The sequence below is a fragment of the Periplaneta americana genome, chromosome 13, assembly GCF_040183065.1.
Source record: "Periplaneta americana isolate PAMFEO1 chromosome 13, P.americana_PAMFEO1_priV1, whole genome shotgun sequence".
NCBI lineage: Eukaryota > Metazoa > Arthropoda > Insecta > Blattodea > Blattidae > Periplaneta > Periplaneta americana.
In genome coordinates this window covers 113,428,477-113,445,340 of record NC_091129.1, presented here as the reverse complement: position 1 = coordinate 113,445,340, position 16,864 = coordinate 113,428,477, and the positions used below count along the sequence as shown (strand labels likewise).

The 16,864-nt window shown below is 33.8% G+C and overlaps 1 protein-coding gene across 6 annotated transcripts in view; it reads right to left on the bottom strand.

Annotated features, from left to right (window-relative positions):
• Positions 1-1,031: 1,031 nt before the first annotated feature.
• The window catches only part of for (cGMP-dependent protein kinase for), a 599,950-nt gene continuing 584,117 nt past the window's right edge, over positions 1,032-16,864 (bottom strand). For all 6 annotated transcript variants that reach the window (XM_069843871.1, XM_069843872.1, XM_069843875.1 and 3 more), the window contains 8 exons: positions 14,574-14,668; positions 12,440-12,586; positions 12,110-12,257; positions 9,669-10,010; positions 6,883-7,012; positions 4,360-4,486; positions 2,784-2,846; positions 1,032-1,600 (listed from right to left, as the gene is read on the bottom strand). In XM_069843871.1, the coding sequence (XP_069699972.1) occupies positions 1,435-1,600; positions 2,784-2,846; positions 4,360-4,486; positions 6,883-7,012; positions 9,669-10,010; positions 12,110-12,257; positions 12,440-12,586; positions 14,574-14,668 (1,218 nt within the window). In that variant the 3' untranslated portion in view covers positions 1,032-1,434. The remainder of the gene's footprint in view (positions 1,601-2,783; positions 2,847-4,359; positions 4,487-6,882; positions 7,013-9,668; positions 10,011-12,109; positions 12,258-12,439; positions 12,587-14,573; positions 14,669-16,864) is intronic.

Here is a 16,864-nt window from a genome sequence, read left to right as displayed (position 1 = left end):
ATTTGAGTTTTTGGTTACTTACAATCTAAAGATTCTTAAAATTAATGTAGTTACACCCCTTTCACTCTGTATATGACACAACTAGGCATATTAGTCATATGTGAAATTCCGTAGAAATAAACAGAAATTGTATTTTACTGTTTTCAAAAGTGTTTCTTCACGAAATATAGCAGTTAAAAACTATTAAAAATACCACCAAACGGAATACATGTCATACGTAGGGTTTACCATCATGGCTGCCACACAAACCAGTCAGCTTGACTGCAAGCAACTTATGGCATCTCTATGCCATCCCATTGTGGAATCCTGGGAAACGAGAATGCGGATGCTTTAGCACAGAAGGGCAGCACTGCTACTTACAGACCTGTTACTAAATCTACGTATTAATCTGTGAAAAAATTTATCTACATACTTAGACTTCAACAAACAAAATTTAATAACACAATCTCAAGGGAAAAAATGGAACTCTCTGCATCATAATCCACAGTTAATTCTCGATTTAACCACGCAAATTGTCTGTAGCTGCGTTTAGATTGGCAACAGGCCATGACTGTTTGGCAAAACACCTGCATAGAATTGGAATATATCAGTCCCCTAACTGCCCATTGTGCAACTCAAACCAAGAAATGGATTCGGAACACCTCAAAATCTGTGCTTCAGTGGCTGACCATGACAGTATCTTTGAAAAATATTGGAGTGCAAGAGGTCAAATGACTTTATTGTCAAACACCTGGCATTAGAAAACAACAACATCATTTAGAATGTACTGTTTGGATAAAACTATCCCATTACAATTATTTTATAACGAAGTTTTTCACATCAAATTTATAGCACAGAAATATATTAATTGTGATCCTAGTAATTACCTGCATGGTGCAAAGAATGCAGAACAATCCAAGAAAAGTACAGGAGATGGGATATTGCAATAAAATAAGGAGATATATGGGAGATCCTGGAAAATATAGGAGAGTTAGCAAACCTGTATTATTGTTACAATGGTTGTAGAAAAGGTGTGAGCATAAAACACGTGATGGGAAGCAGACAATATAAAACTTTATTTTTAATACACCTCTTCTCAGCCAGAGTTAATTAATTAAAGGGGGCATATGTACATATTAATGCATAAACTATATCATTCAAATGTAACATATATAAAATAACCAGGTTAATCATTGCTATTGCTTGGCAAGAATATTGCAATGAACCATTTACATATATTCCTACCTCCAGGGGGGTGTCAACTAGCATCGCTCTATACACTTCACTTTGTACAAATTAATTTACATCGTTGTTCACATTCTCTTTTAGAAACATGTAGCAGTCTTGTATTAAACAAGCTTGTGTAATGGTGTAATGGCACACGACGCGGAACTAAGTACCCTCGCTCCTCACTCGCTGGCTGGATTAATACTACGAGTCATCTAATACTTGACGCTAGAAGTCTGCGTCCCAGCCTGTGAGGTCGTCCGGTGGGGGGCCGTCGCTGTCTGGAGGATACTCGTCGAAGTTGCTTGTGTCCGTCACATTGCGCACCTTCGGTGTGATGGGAGGGATCAGTGTGTGATTCAGCAGGCCTTCCCAGTTGAAGCCGTCAAACCACCTGCAAGCAGAAGAAACAATTTAGAAAGACCGACCAATGGCCAATAATAATAATAATAATAATAATAATAATAATGGTTTATTTAATGACGCTCGCAACTGCAGAGGTTATATAAGCATCGCCGGTGTGCCAGAATTTTTGTCCCGCAGGAGTTCTTTTACATGCAGTAAAGCAGTAAATTTACTGACATGAGCCTGTCGCATTTAAACACACTTAAATGCCATCGATCTCGGCCGGGATCGAACCCCATCCTCGAGCATAGAAGGCCAGCACTATATCAACTATGCTACCAAGGGCGACTAATGGCCAAGGAAGCTTTTAATAGAAAAAGGAACATCTTCTGCGGACCTCTGGAAAAAGAACTAAGGAAGAAACTAGTGAAGTGCTTTATTTGGATAGTGGCATTGTATGGCTCAGAAAATGGACATTAAGACGAAGTGAAGAGAAGCGACTAGAACTATTTGAAGTGTGGATATGGAGAAGCATGGAGCATGTGAAGTGGACAGACAGAATAAGAAATGAAACTGTTTTGGAAAGAGGGGTGAAGAAAGAATGACGCTAAAACTGATCAGGAAGAGGAAAAGGGATTGGCTGGGTCACTGGCTGAGAACAAACTTCCTACTGAAGGATACACTGGAAGGAATGGTGAATGCGATAAGAGTTCGGGACAGAAGAAGATATTAGATGATAGACCTGATTAAGATATATGGATCATATGCAGAGACAAAAAGTAAAGCAGGAAATAGGAAAAATTGGAGAATGCTGAGTCAGCCTTTGGGCAGAAAACTATGAATGAATGAATGAATGAATGAATGAATGAATGAATGAATATTAATAATAACAATAACAATAATTAATTGTAATAAAGTATTTATTTTCACGGGTTTCAACCTAGATCTGAAATATTTGTAACTAAAAATTAAAACAAGCACATTGAGAGAATGTCTACTTAACCTCTATCGCGTTTATTTTCGTCTTCATTATTCAGGATTGTGATATAATTAGAATAGTGGTTTAATTTTAAAATCTATACAAAAACAAAAACTGTAATTTATTTCAGCAGAAGTGTCTACGATTATTTTGATGAGGAGAGCATGGGCTAGGGTAAATTTTGTTATGGCTTAAGTCAGCTCACAGCTATAGCATATGATGAAATATATTGTGCAGCGCCATTATGACTTACTTGTGCTTCTGTATCTCGCTGATGCCACCCTTCTGGTAGCCCAGTCTCTCTGCAGGATTGTCCCTGTAAGAAGACACTAAATAAGGGACAGCATTTACAAGTCTATTACAAAGAGACAATTACATAATATGCTCCTACAGTCTTTATTAAAGTCTAATTTTATGCAAAAATTATATGACAATCTAATATAATGCTCTCTTATTTTTTATTGCTTACATAAATACCGGTGTCGACCTAGTTGGCGACTTGGTATGGTGCTGGCCTTCTATGCCCAAGGTTGCGGGTTCGATCCCGGGCCAGGTCGATGGCATTTAAGTGTGCTTAAATGCGACAGACTCATGTCATTAGATTTACTGGCATGTAAAAGAACTCCTGCAGGACAAAATTCTGGCACATCCGGCGACGCTGATATAACCTCTGCAGTTGCGAGCGTCATTAAATAAAACATAACATAACATAAATACCGGTATTATTAATTCTTTAATAACTCGAAATTAAATCCTTATATTACGTCTTATCTTTTGAAGTTATTGTTCATTTTGTAGGTGAAATTGTAATTAATAACGTAATGCTTTGTTAATATAATTTGACCTCATTTTCATCTGAGATAGAAATGTTATGTTATGTTTTATTTAACGACACTCGCAACTGCTGAGGTTATATCAGCGTCGCCGGTGTGCTGGAATTTTGTCCCGCAGGAGTTCTTTTACATGAGCCTGTATTCATTTAAGCACACTTAAATGCGATTGATCTGGCCAGGGATCGAACCCACAACCTAGGGCATAGAAGGCCAGCGCTATACCAACTGCGTCAACCAGGCTGACTTCTGAGATAGATACAAAATATATACAAAAATACACATAACTAAATAAGATATTTTCATAAGACATTTCTTATTTAAAACAAAAAGAAAAACAAATGTTTGAAAGCATAGCTTTTCTCGTGGCTAATGGCTTTTCTTACGTGAAGTTTTTTTCTATTAGATTCATCCAGATGTATACAAGCAGGTATTTGAATCTGACAAAGCATGTACTCTAGCAACTGCTGTGAAAATGTTTTTATTTCATAGGGTTCTTTTATGTCCATTCCAACTTTACTTTCTTCGGGATTTTATCACTCTTTAAAATCAATTGTGCTCACCCAGATTTGAACCTGGCTAGTATGGTAACTAAAAGACCATATATAATGATCTAATGGAACAATATTTTAAAATGAGAAGTATGGCCACTCTAGCACAATTTTTGGGCAAAAAACAAGTCATGAACAGTTAAGAAGAGCCATTGATGTAGTCGTCAAACCAGTTAATTACCGTAGTTTAAGTTTAATAACAAGTGATCTGTGTTGAAATACCTACTATAATTTCACATTAAATTAAGAAAAATGTCTACCATTTCCAGAACATGGCAAAGCAATCTAATATTATTATGAATACTATGGAAGTCATATCATTTTATAACAGACATTTTCTAGACTGTATATAAACCTATAACAATCACAGTTCATTAAAATTCAGATTTTTTAGAGAAGGAGCTGTGTGTACGTGAATTACATGCACATGAAATGAACTACATCTTACCGACACAACTTCTTGATCAATGCTGTAGCATTCCTAGTGATGTTGCGAGGGAACTCAATGGCGTCAATACCTTTGAGAATTATATTGTAAGTCTTCATAGGGTCGGACCCAGTGAATGGTGGTGTCCCTGTGGATGAAATCATAGAATTAGATTATTATTATTATTATTATTATTATTATTATTATTATTATCATCATTATAAAAATAATAAAATATGCATCTATATTTTCATTTATCACAATAATAAGCATAATAAATCCACTTTCGAGCAAGACATCAAAAACATGCACTTAGGTCACAATACAATATCAGTGTATAAAGTTTGTAAATAGTGTAACTACTGGCCTGAATACAGAAATGTGAAGGGTCAACAGGACTGAATATATCATATCATATTCAGTCTATAAAATATGATCAATATCCCTATAACAGATTCCCTCTCCCCATATTATTATATTATTGTTACATGTCTGCCCAATTGAGATGTTGATCTAATATCAATCTATTGTATCTAGCAGATGACTATAATATCCTGAATATTTTAGTGTATATAGAAAGAGAGACATACAGACGGCATGTCCAAAATCACATTTTTGGTATCAGGGATTTTGAAAACTCGTATCTCATGAGATATTTTATAGATTCAAGATTTGATGAATGGAGAACAGCCAAATGTATTGCTAAACAACTATTAACGATTAATTGTAATAGCATGGCAATATACTACGACACATAAGATTTGATCAAATTTTATCAATTAGCTATTATTGATTTTATAACAAATGTTATTTAAATATAAAATGGATTGATATTATATCACCATTCCACTCATAATTCCCCGGTAATTAATTACAAATTCAACAATTGAGTCTTTTCCACCAATATTTTATTAATTTGCTGATATTCGTATTTCTGTTAATGACTTAATGCAGGATATAATATGTAACACTTTTGTCAATTTTAATTATTTTATATGTGTTTTGTAACATGAGTTATATGTACCAGAAATCATATCGACATTTTCCAAATTTACATTTCCTGGAAATCTTTTTCAAAATAAACCTTTTTCATTAATAAGACATAGCTACATAAAACTTATGAAAGTCCATTTTGTCATGCATATTACTATGTACATTTTAATTTGTTCAAGGTTTAGATTTCGTGTTTTTAGCAATATCTGATGATGTCGAAAAGGTGAAAAAGTTAATATTCCATATACAATGTTATAGCAAATAAACATTTGCAAAATAGATAATCTTACAGATTGAACTTGAAACTTTTATTATATCTCATGAGAATATTGAAATCGATTTTTTTGAAGCACCACAATCCTTCCTTTATATGCTTCATGTCCACACCTGTAGAGTAACGGTTAGCACGTCTGGCCGCGAAACCAGGTGGCCCGGGTTTGATTCCCGGTCGGGGCAAGTTACTGGTTGAGGTTTTTTCCGGGGTTTTCCCTCAACCCAATACGAGCAAATGCTGGGTAACTTTCGGTGCTGGACCCCGGACTCATTTCACCGGCATTATCACCTTCATTTCATTCAGATGCTAAATAACCTAGATGTTGATAAAGCGTCGTAAAATAACCCAATAAAATAAATAAAATAAAATATATGCTTCATACAATGGGAAACTAAAAATAACGATTATAATAATTAGACCGCGGAAATTAATATGAAAATATGCTTACAACTATGCAGTAAAACTGTTGAAAAAGCAATACAAATTTTAATATATGCAGTAACATATACACTTGAAGTTTATTTGGTTTAATAATATCATATATGAAAATAATTTTGAATAATAATTTTGTTGTTAAGTGCATGTAGCTAATCGCCGATGTATGCATTGAAGGGGGAAGGAACTGGCCATCCTACCCCATTATCTCCTGGCATAACTGCCTTATAAGTGGTGCCTTGTTGGTATCACTTGTGAGGTTCACACCTGTCTTCGAACAGTTGACTAAACAACAATAATTGTCAAGTCATCATCAATTTTATTAAATCTATTTTTTCTATTTCTTTACATATATTAGGCCCTAATTACTAATTTTACACACATGTTTAAACTGATAATTTTTTTACTTTCTTTGCCTTTCTGGAACGTTTAATTTCATTTACTTTTTTAATACAGTAAAACCCCATTTTAAGGTTCCCATTTTTAAGAAATAATCTGTTAAGTCCCAGTCAAATTACTATAAGAATACTGTAAGCAATTTCCACTTTTAAGGAAACCAGTTTAAAAAAAAACTCCGCTTTTAAGGAATACTTTTCAAGTGAATTTTGGGATAATGAAGCTCAAAATATCGAATTGACTTTCAATAATCAATAGTATGCCACATCAATAAAAACACGCAATTGTTTTAAGATCTGCTTATAACATAATTCCATGGCTTTAAATAGAGTTTACAGTTCGAAGTCATCACACTGTATCTTTAATCAGACTTCAAAGTATAGAACTTTCACTGTGTCAATATTTTCAAATGCGTGGAAAGTCATATAATTAAACAGAATTAGTACCTGTGAGCAGCTCAAACATTAGGACACCTAGTGACCAATAGTCTGCGCTGATGTCATGGCCACGGTTCAGGATAACTTCAGGAGCTACGTATTCTGGAGTGCCACAGAATGTCCACGTCTTACGACCATGCTGCAATAATTACAAAAATACTTACTCAGAAACATTATTACGCACATTACTGTATCTATAGACACAGAGCAAAACTTAAATTATTGCCTATTCATAAATAATAACATATTTATATTCTAAACTTAAATAACAGAATTACAGGGTACACTCTTCAATGAGAAACATACATGATAAAAAAAATATATTTCACCTATGCCTTTGACTGGATATGGTTACATAACAAACTACTAAATATTCCAAAAACCGAATTTATATTTTATTAAATTACAGAGTATATGCTTCAATGAGAGAAATATTAGAGAGCAAGAATGCTAATGGCTTCGTTGCCAAAGCCCGGCATTAGATAACAACAACAACACACTTCAATGAGGAACATACATGATAAAAAAATATATTTCCACCTATGTCTTTGACTGGATATGATTACATAACAAACCATTAAATATTCCAAAAAACCGAATTTATATGTTATTAAAATTACAGGGTATACACTTCAATGAGGAACACACATGATAAAAAAATATATTTCCACCTATGTCTTTGACTGGATTTGATTGCATAACAAACTATTAAATATTCCAAAAATCCGAATTTATATATTTTTTTAAACTACAGGGTACACACTTCAATAAGGAACAAACATGATGAAAAAATATATATATTTCTACCTATGTCTTTGACTGGATATGGTTACATAACAAACCACTAAATATTCCAAAAAAAAGCAGAATTTATATGTTTTAAAATTACAGGGTACACACTTCAATGAGGAACATAGCTACATGATAAAAAAAATATATTTCCACCTATGTCTTTGACTGGATATGTTTACATAACAAACCACTAAATATTCCAAAAAACCGAATTTATATATTTTTTTCTTTGACTGGATATGTTTACATAACAAACCACTAAATATGCCAAAAAACCGAATTTATATATATTTTTTTAAATACTCTGAATCAAGTGACTTGATTTGACGAACTTGAAAACTGTGTGACCTGCACTCCAAGTTGCATTCAAGTCAAGAAGCAGCTCATTATTGAACTCACATCTTGTTTGTAAAAAACAATTAATTAATGATGATAAATCAGATATTAAAACTGTTCAGTATGCATGCCCCATGGTTCTATTCTTGGACCAATTTTACTTCTAATTGCTATTAATGATATAAATTATAATGTACTGTATGCTAAAGTATTACTATATGCTGATGATACTATTTTTTTTTTAATCACAGGGATCTAAACATACTAGTAAATGAATTATCACCATATCAATCAGAAGCAAAAACATGGTTTAATGCAAATGATCTCGTTTTGAATAAAAGTAAAACTAAATCGTTAATCTTTTCTTTACAATCTTATAATGGAAATAGTTATTTTAATATGTTGGACATTGTTGTTGATCGAAATTTATTGGAACACCATATTGAACACGTCTGTGGAAAATTGTCTAAAATGTTGGTTTTATTGAGAAGCCTGAAAACTTTTCTCCCTTTACATTATTTGAGGACAGCATACTTTGCATATTTTAATAGCATTATAACATACGGAATTTTACTTTGGGGGAATAGTACCAACATTAACAAAGTCTTTAAACTGCAGAATAAAGCTATAAGAATCATTACAAAGTCTTGTATGAAGGAACATTGTCGTCCTCTCTTTAAGAGAGAAAACGTTATGACTGTAACATGCCTTCACATACTTGAATTATTATTATTATTATTATTATTATTATTATTATTATTATTATTATATGGTTAACAAACTTTCACAGTATGGTGCGAAGGGTGACTTTCATAATTATAACACTAGAGATAACTTTGAAATTATGGTTTTAAGAGTATCTAATAAAATTCCCCGCCATTTGTTTTATATGAGCAAGCGTGAATTTAAAAGAATTATCTCTAGTTGGCTAATATGTAAAATATTAATGAATTTTTTAATGTTGAGTTAAGAATGTGTAAATTTTAATATAGGTAGAAAAAGAAATAGTTAGAATTTGATTTCATGTTTCAAGTGAACCTTAATTTTTTTTTATCTCAGTTGAAAACTCATTTGAAACAACTTAAAAGTGTGAACTGTCCCTAACAACTTGAATTCAAACCAAAATGGCAAGAGTTTATTTAGTTTTGCAGTTTTATGTAGTCAAATCAAATTGAGTATACATAATAGTGTTCAGCTTTAAGCACAAAGGTTTCTTGGTTTTGAATTCTATAATCACTTTTTGTACTGCAAAAAAGAATAGAATATATTATTCCTATATGGGTTTTGCCTGTTATGCATTAATATCCTTATCCTCTACTGGTAATATAAACACTCTTAAAACAGCATACTATGCATACTCCAGTCTATTATAAAACATGGATTAATATTCTGGGAAACATATCTGTAACTAAACATATTTTTGTTTCACAAAATAAAGCCCTAAGAATAATAATAGGTTTGTATATGTAAAAGGACATCATGTTAAAAAGATTTTCTGAATGTAGAAATCTTGACATTACCTAGTGAGCATATTTTGTCCCTGATGAATTTTATGTTAAAATCAAGATACTTTTATTCCTATCAGAACAGTTATAATTTAATACAAAATACAGAAGGCTAATCGAATACGAATTCAAATTATTTAAAAAATGTGGAATAGGCCTCACCTGTAGCTTCTTTGCGAATCCGAAGTCTACGAGTTTGACATAGCCATTGACATCCAGCAGCAGGTTCTCAGGCTTGAGATCCCTATAAATAATGTTGCGGCTGTGGAGGTAGTCGAAAGCCTCCACAACACACGCAGTGTAGAAGCGTGTCGTGGAGTCATCGAAGTGACCTTTGTCTCTGAGAATGGTCCACAGCTCCCCTCCCAGACATGACTCCATGAGCATGTACAGGTACTTGCGATCCTTGAACGTCTTGAACAACTTGACGATGAATTCGCAATTAGCCTCGCCCATGATCTCCTTTTCTGACATAATGTGTTGCTGCTGACGAGTCTCCACTATCTGTAATCATTAACATTATACTTACTGTACATAATCGCATTTTAAACTGCAAAGGTTAAAATATCCACCATATAAAAGATTCACAGTTACTTTGCACAGACTTTCATTTAACAAATTTGCAGTTGCAAATACAGTGAAACCTGTTCAAATCGGAACCTGAATAATCCGGAATCCTGTCTATTTCGGAACAATTTATTGGTTCCGGCGAAATTCGTATGTATTATGTGTGATTTTTTCTGAATAAAACGGAAACTGTCCAACGCGGAAATGGAAACTGTCTGCTACTGTTCAAAACGGAAATAATATTTTCGACATACTAATGTATAATGTAAACTATATTTTGAAACAGTATGTGCTTTCAAGGAATGTACGAAATACGTAGGTCACTAAGATAAAAACAAGTTTTGAGAGTGGATTCTTCTTGCCCTTTCAAAGATCATGCCAATTTCTGGATCTATTCTGCAATGCAAACCCTTGAACTGGAAAAGAAATTAGATAATCCAGAATTCAAGGATTCTAATGAATGGCTCCTAGTGCAATTAAATAATGTGTTGTGATATACAGTAAAGTATTATAGTATAAGGTTATATATTTAATTTAGTGTAATTAATAAACTTTATAGTGTTTAATGAGTAAGTTATGTTACAATTTATACAGGAAATGAGATTTTCATCAAGATCATTCACCAATTAAATAAGCGGCAGGAAGCTGATTTAATGTCTCTAGTGTTAAACGGAATATTTTGTAATTCCTACAATTTGAGGCATGCCATTTTGTTTCCATTTATACAAATGATAAAATATTCCATTTTAACTTCACACCTGAATAACACGGAAACCTGTCCACAACGGAAAAAAAATTAGGACCATGTCACTTCCATCTTGAACAGGTTTCACTGTATCATAATCTCTAATATCTGAAAGCAATTATGTGATTTGGTTTCCAGCTTTTTCATAACAAATGACAGGACAAATGTTGCTAATATGGCTAATTTTCCTCTGACTAGATTCTAAATCGGCTGTATAAAAAATACGATATTCTTTCATTCATTCATTCATTCATTCATTCATAGTGTTCTGCCCAAGGGCAGGTCTTTCACTGCAAACCCAGCATTCTCCAGTCTTTCCTACTTTTTGCCTTCCTCTTAGTCTCCGCATATGATGCATGTACAGAGTGAGCTAGGAGGGAAAGTACATGGTGAAGGGTGATAATATCGGTGATTCTGAACCAAAAAGTTTATAAACATATGCCCTGTTCTTAACAGTATCTGACATACAGCTGTTTAAAAATCACAGGCGTCAGTCTCATATCCTTTATCAGCACTCACATGTGAATGCAACCAAAACGATATTAAGTTGTACTAGGATCAATGAAACGTATCCTGGGCGTTGGATCAGTCGCAGTGGAGTCATTTCTTGGCCACCGAGGTCACCCGACTTACTCCATTGGATTACTGTGTGTGGGGTTGGCTTAAGAGCGAAATCTACAACCACGAAGTGGAAATAAGGGAGGAATTTTTCACTCGCATTGTGTGACAATGTGACCTGTTCTGGCCCTTGTTAAAAATGTTTGAACATGTCTGGGCAAATTTTTGTACATTTCCAGGTCATTTGGTTTCTTTTGTACGGACTGTAAAATTTTTCCTTTGTCAGAAGAGAGCCAATTGTTGATCCATAGGTTTATAAAATGAGAGTTTACTGAAGCAAAGGCACTGGATAGAGATATCACCTGAAGAGGTCTTGGTTGCAAATATGTTGCCTGTTTTGCAATTTTATCGACTTTCTCGTTTCCAGATATAGGTACCACACTGACTAGGTATCCATTGAAATGTTATTTCCTTTTGGAGTTTTTTAGTTTACTCAGTTGTTTCTGAATGCAAATAATTCTAGGCCTATATGTGTATAGGTTTGGTACATATTTGATTATATTAAATGTAGCCCCATTGGAGTTCGTAAGTATGCGAACAGATTTTTCAGAAATTTGAAAAGCAATATACTTTTATATTTTGGAATACACAATAAAGCACCAGTGCACAGTTGACGATTAGAAAAATTATTACCTTTATTCCATGTTGTAGGCTATTCTGTTCGTGTTCATACCTGATTCTTCTTCATCTGTTTCAGCGCAAAAGACCTCGTTGGATCTCCTGCAATCTGTACCAGCTCAACACGTCCGAAGCCTCCAACACCCAGAGTTGCGAGGATCCGCAGATCCGACAGTTTCACCTCCCTGAACTCCTCATTGATCCTGGGAGACAGAGATCAGAACTGAGTACCATATTGTCAAAACATCACACTTGTATACGAAGTGCACATCAGCTTGTACTCACCTTGTGATCTATCCCTGGAGGAAGCACAGAATAGAAGCATTACACAGTTAGCACAAATCGCGTGAAGACAGAAAAATAGGACAAACATAATCTTACTTACCTCCTTCTCTCAACACCCTCATCTTTGTATCGAGTCCGGATTTCATCCAGACTAGAGATGAGTTGGTTGAACGTCTCGCGGTCAATAACAAGACATGTCACACCCTCACGATCATCGGCGACGATGTTGGCAGTGCGTAAGTCATCCCTGTTAACATAACACACATGAGCTCTGTGCTTTTACCGTTCAGAGAATGTATGAATAAGGTCAGAGGATAACAAAATTACGAGAATTTGAAAGAAATGTGAACATACAAAGCGGTATACTATCCAAAACATGAGAATTAAAAAAAAAAAATGCTGAAATTTGTAAATTACTTACACAACCAATCTGGGTTCAATTTCCAGTAGGGAAGTGGATATTTATCTCTCTCCTATATGCACTAATTATACGTCCCTTATTTAATGTTTGTTCTGTGTTGTCTCAAGAGATGGTCTTCAACCTAGCTGACCACATGTATAAATAACCTCATTACTTTGAATTTTAATGTGCGTTCATGATCCTCACATAGGATGTGACCAGAACTTCTGAAGCTCAAAATGGGACACTTAATGGTACTAATAGGCCTACTATAGCTTATAACAAACTTCCTGTTCTAGCCACACAACAAAAATATAAATTTAATTCTTTAATTTTAAAATAATGTGAATATAATGTAGACATTAGGTGTTTCATAAAATATAACAGCATTACAAAAATAGAACAAGATTACATTATTCATAACACAAAACACAAAATTACAGTCTACTCATAAGTAACACTCCAATGGATAGATGTTTTTGGTGAATGAATTTGCATAAGAAGTTTCTCATTCTCCTTTAAGAAACTGGAGAAATTAAAGAAACTATATTTGAAATTAACTTTGGTAATTAACAATGCCTTCAATGTGTCAACCTTTAATTTTGCTTTCTCTAATGTCCATATTTAGTTAATTCTGACAAAAACTCTTTCTACAGGAGCACTTGTTTCAGTCAGAGATAAGCTAAATTCTACAATTTTAGCAATATTTCCGAATGAAAATTGTTCTCCCATTTCATTTCTTTCTCCTCTCTACTCCATTGAGTGATTCTGTCTGCACTAGCAAATTGTTATGTACACAAATTTACTGAACATGACTTTGTCATCAATGTTGGAATGGTCAGAAACATTTGTAATAATATCTGTCCACATTTCAATATCATTCCATTTTGGATCACTGTTCAGCAAGATTCTTTCTTTGCATTTTTAAACAAAAACGGGACTAACAAGCATTTCAACAAGAACTGTCGGGACACTGGAACAGAATGTCTAAAAACGGAATTGTTTCATTCAAAATGGGACGTCTGGTCACATTATATAGGACTCAATCCATAGAAACACATTAGAAGTTTCCGAACTTTTTTCTCCCAGTACCATTAATTCAGTGTACTGAAGATTCAAGTAGAATCTATCAGAAGAAATGTAGAGATTTACAATGAACTAAAGTACTTACATAATTCAATTTATTAGGTTTATGAATTACAAAACATGTTTTTAATGAGAAGCATAATCTTTTTAACAATTTCTAATTTCTCTCATGTAGTATATGAATCACTATGCTAATGTATTAATAATTCGGAGGAAAGACTGGAAAATTAAAACATATATATATATATATATATATATATATATATATATATATATATATAAGTAGCTATTTGTCGTTCATAATGACCAGTCTAGTGGTCAGAACTTCTTGCTACAATTCATGAGGTCCCGGGTTCGATTCCCGGTTAGAACACAGGGAATTGTTCCTGTGTTTGTGCATGGTCTGGAAATTAGGTTAAGTTTAGGTTTAAGATCTCTCCTGGCGCCAAACATTCATAGTCATCCTATCATATCACCTTCCAGGTGCCCCAACCTCAGAAGCGGGTTATAAATAAGCCAATGCCAGGAAAGACCAGAAATGTCGAATGACAACCTGGTGGCATTTGAAAAAAAAAGAACTGTTAAATAATATGATATAACACATAGAAACTGAATAATTTCTTTGTTAAATGCGAAATATACAAACATTTGGTGGTGGATGACTACTTAATGCATTTCAATAACGAAGCACGAGAGTGAAAGATTTATTTAAGATAGGAGTCATTTGGTGGCTTTCTATAGTACTCACCCTTGCAGAGCCTTTTCCCCAAAGAAGTCTCCCTTGTGAAGTGTTCGAATGTATTTCTCCTCTAGGGTGTTCGGCTGCTTTATTGTTACTCGGACCTAAAACAATGAGCATCTGTGTCATTATTTGTGCGAATATAAAAAAAAGATCTGTAAACAGTCTGTTGTTTGAATCAATTTAAAATAAATTATTTAAAAGAAAGATTCGTGAATTAAAAAAAAAAACGATTATATATTGTGTGCTTCACTGTCAGAAGAATTTACATGCAGATACCAAATGTGAACAAAATTCATCAAATAGTTTAGGAGAAATTGTTATATAGACAGACAACTTCATTTTCGCGAAAATCTCTATATGAACCAATTCTGAATAAATGGATGCTTTATGTTACTGATTTCAAATAAAGAATCGTTATTTTTTAGAAAAATAAAATTACATTTCATGTATAACATCTTCAGAAGGATTGATTTGCAAATAGTATTGAATGTGAACAAAATTCATCCCAGCCTTGAGGTGTCACAATACTTTTTCAACTTCATATAATTGGAGGAGGGAAAGTTTTGAAGTTAAATTGCAATATTAATGATATTCAAATTTTACAATAGTTAATAATAGAACAAATACATTGTATAATATGGCGAGCAACTGAAGTAACATAACGTAAATAAACATATACAGGGCTACTATTGGTTTGGTTTACCGACTCACAGCATGTGCTAGTTTACTGTCTGCTGCTTCCCAATTCCCCTTCATGTTGGACGTGCACATGCATATTGTGCAGTTGTGCGACTGTTAAGTGCAGTTTCGTGTGAGATACTGCATAGAATGGCTCACTATTTCACTCCAGAAGTAAGAGTGTATGTGTGCAAGACATATTTTATACGTATGAATCAGCTAGTCCAGTCTGTACGAAGTTAATGAGAAATTTCCGAGTACTCGACTGCCAACAAGGTAGGCAGTAGCCTACATAATTTCCAGTTAATGAGGTACACAATGGGCCATTTGTGCCTAAGTGCTATAGTAAAAGTCTACACCCTTAGTTTAAAAGAAGAAGAAGGTAGTATATAAGTTAGAGAACAAATCTTTGGTCGGCGGGAAAAGGCACATAAGTAAAAAAAAGTCGATTTTTCTAATCACATAAGTCTAATATTTTTTCTAATTGAAATAATAAATTTTCTTGTATTTTAAATTGAAAAGGGTCTTACTTTAACAGACATGAATTTCATTATTATACTTATATTCAGTTAAGAGTAAATTAAAAAGGAAGTCTCTCCTGAAAAATTATTATTTTTTTTACTTATGTGCCTTTTTCTGCCGACCAAAGAAATTTGAGAACAAAGGGTCCGTACAAAAAAAAAAAAAAGCTCTAGAAACAGACCAGTTTCAGCAGAGGCTAGATTAGAGGTTACTGGCTCTATTCTCGAACGTTCACTAAAATATTAGCTCAACACATGACATGCCTGTATCATCTGTAAGAAACCAATATGTTTATTATTTCTTAAACCTTATCACTATACCCCAGTGAATGCTCTGAAAGAAGATGATACACGTTTGCGAGTAAATTATTGCAATTGGTTTTTAGACTCCGTGGAAGATGGCATAAGTGACCCCACAGCTTGTGTTTTTAACAACGGTCAGATATCTTGGTATAGTACTGGACAGTCGCTTGACATACAGACAACACACTGTCGCTGTGCCTCCAAAATCCGCTCTGTGTTTTTAAAAGATATTGCAGGACAAAGAAAAAAGTATTGTCACTTTTAATTCCCTTAATTTTTAAAGCCACTTTCGGTATAATTTCAATCATTACAAGAAAAATGATGAAATTATACGAAAAGTAGCTTTGAAAATGAAGGGAATTAAAAGTGACAATGCTTTTTTTCTTTGTCCTGCACTATCTTTTAAAAACACATACCAGATTTTGGAGGTGCAGCGATGATATACAGTTAGTAGGAGACAGAGGTTTGCAAAAATTCTTAGCATTATATTCAATACTTAAAAGCTTCATCCCCATCAAAACCAAATTACTGCTGTACACATCGCTTATACAATCATACATGTTCTATGAATCAGAAATTTGGGCTCAAGCCCATCCCTGCCACATCAAGACACTCAGTGCCATCGAAAAAGCTGTGTGCAGAACCATCACAGGAGCTGATTTTTACACTACTAGCGCACAATTGTAAAGTGACCTGGAAATCATTTTATTCAATGACTATGTGCAGCACTTAGTATGTAAAAACTATCTTCTGAAACTACAAACACACTCTAACCCACTTATTAAACCATAATTA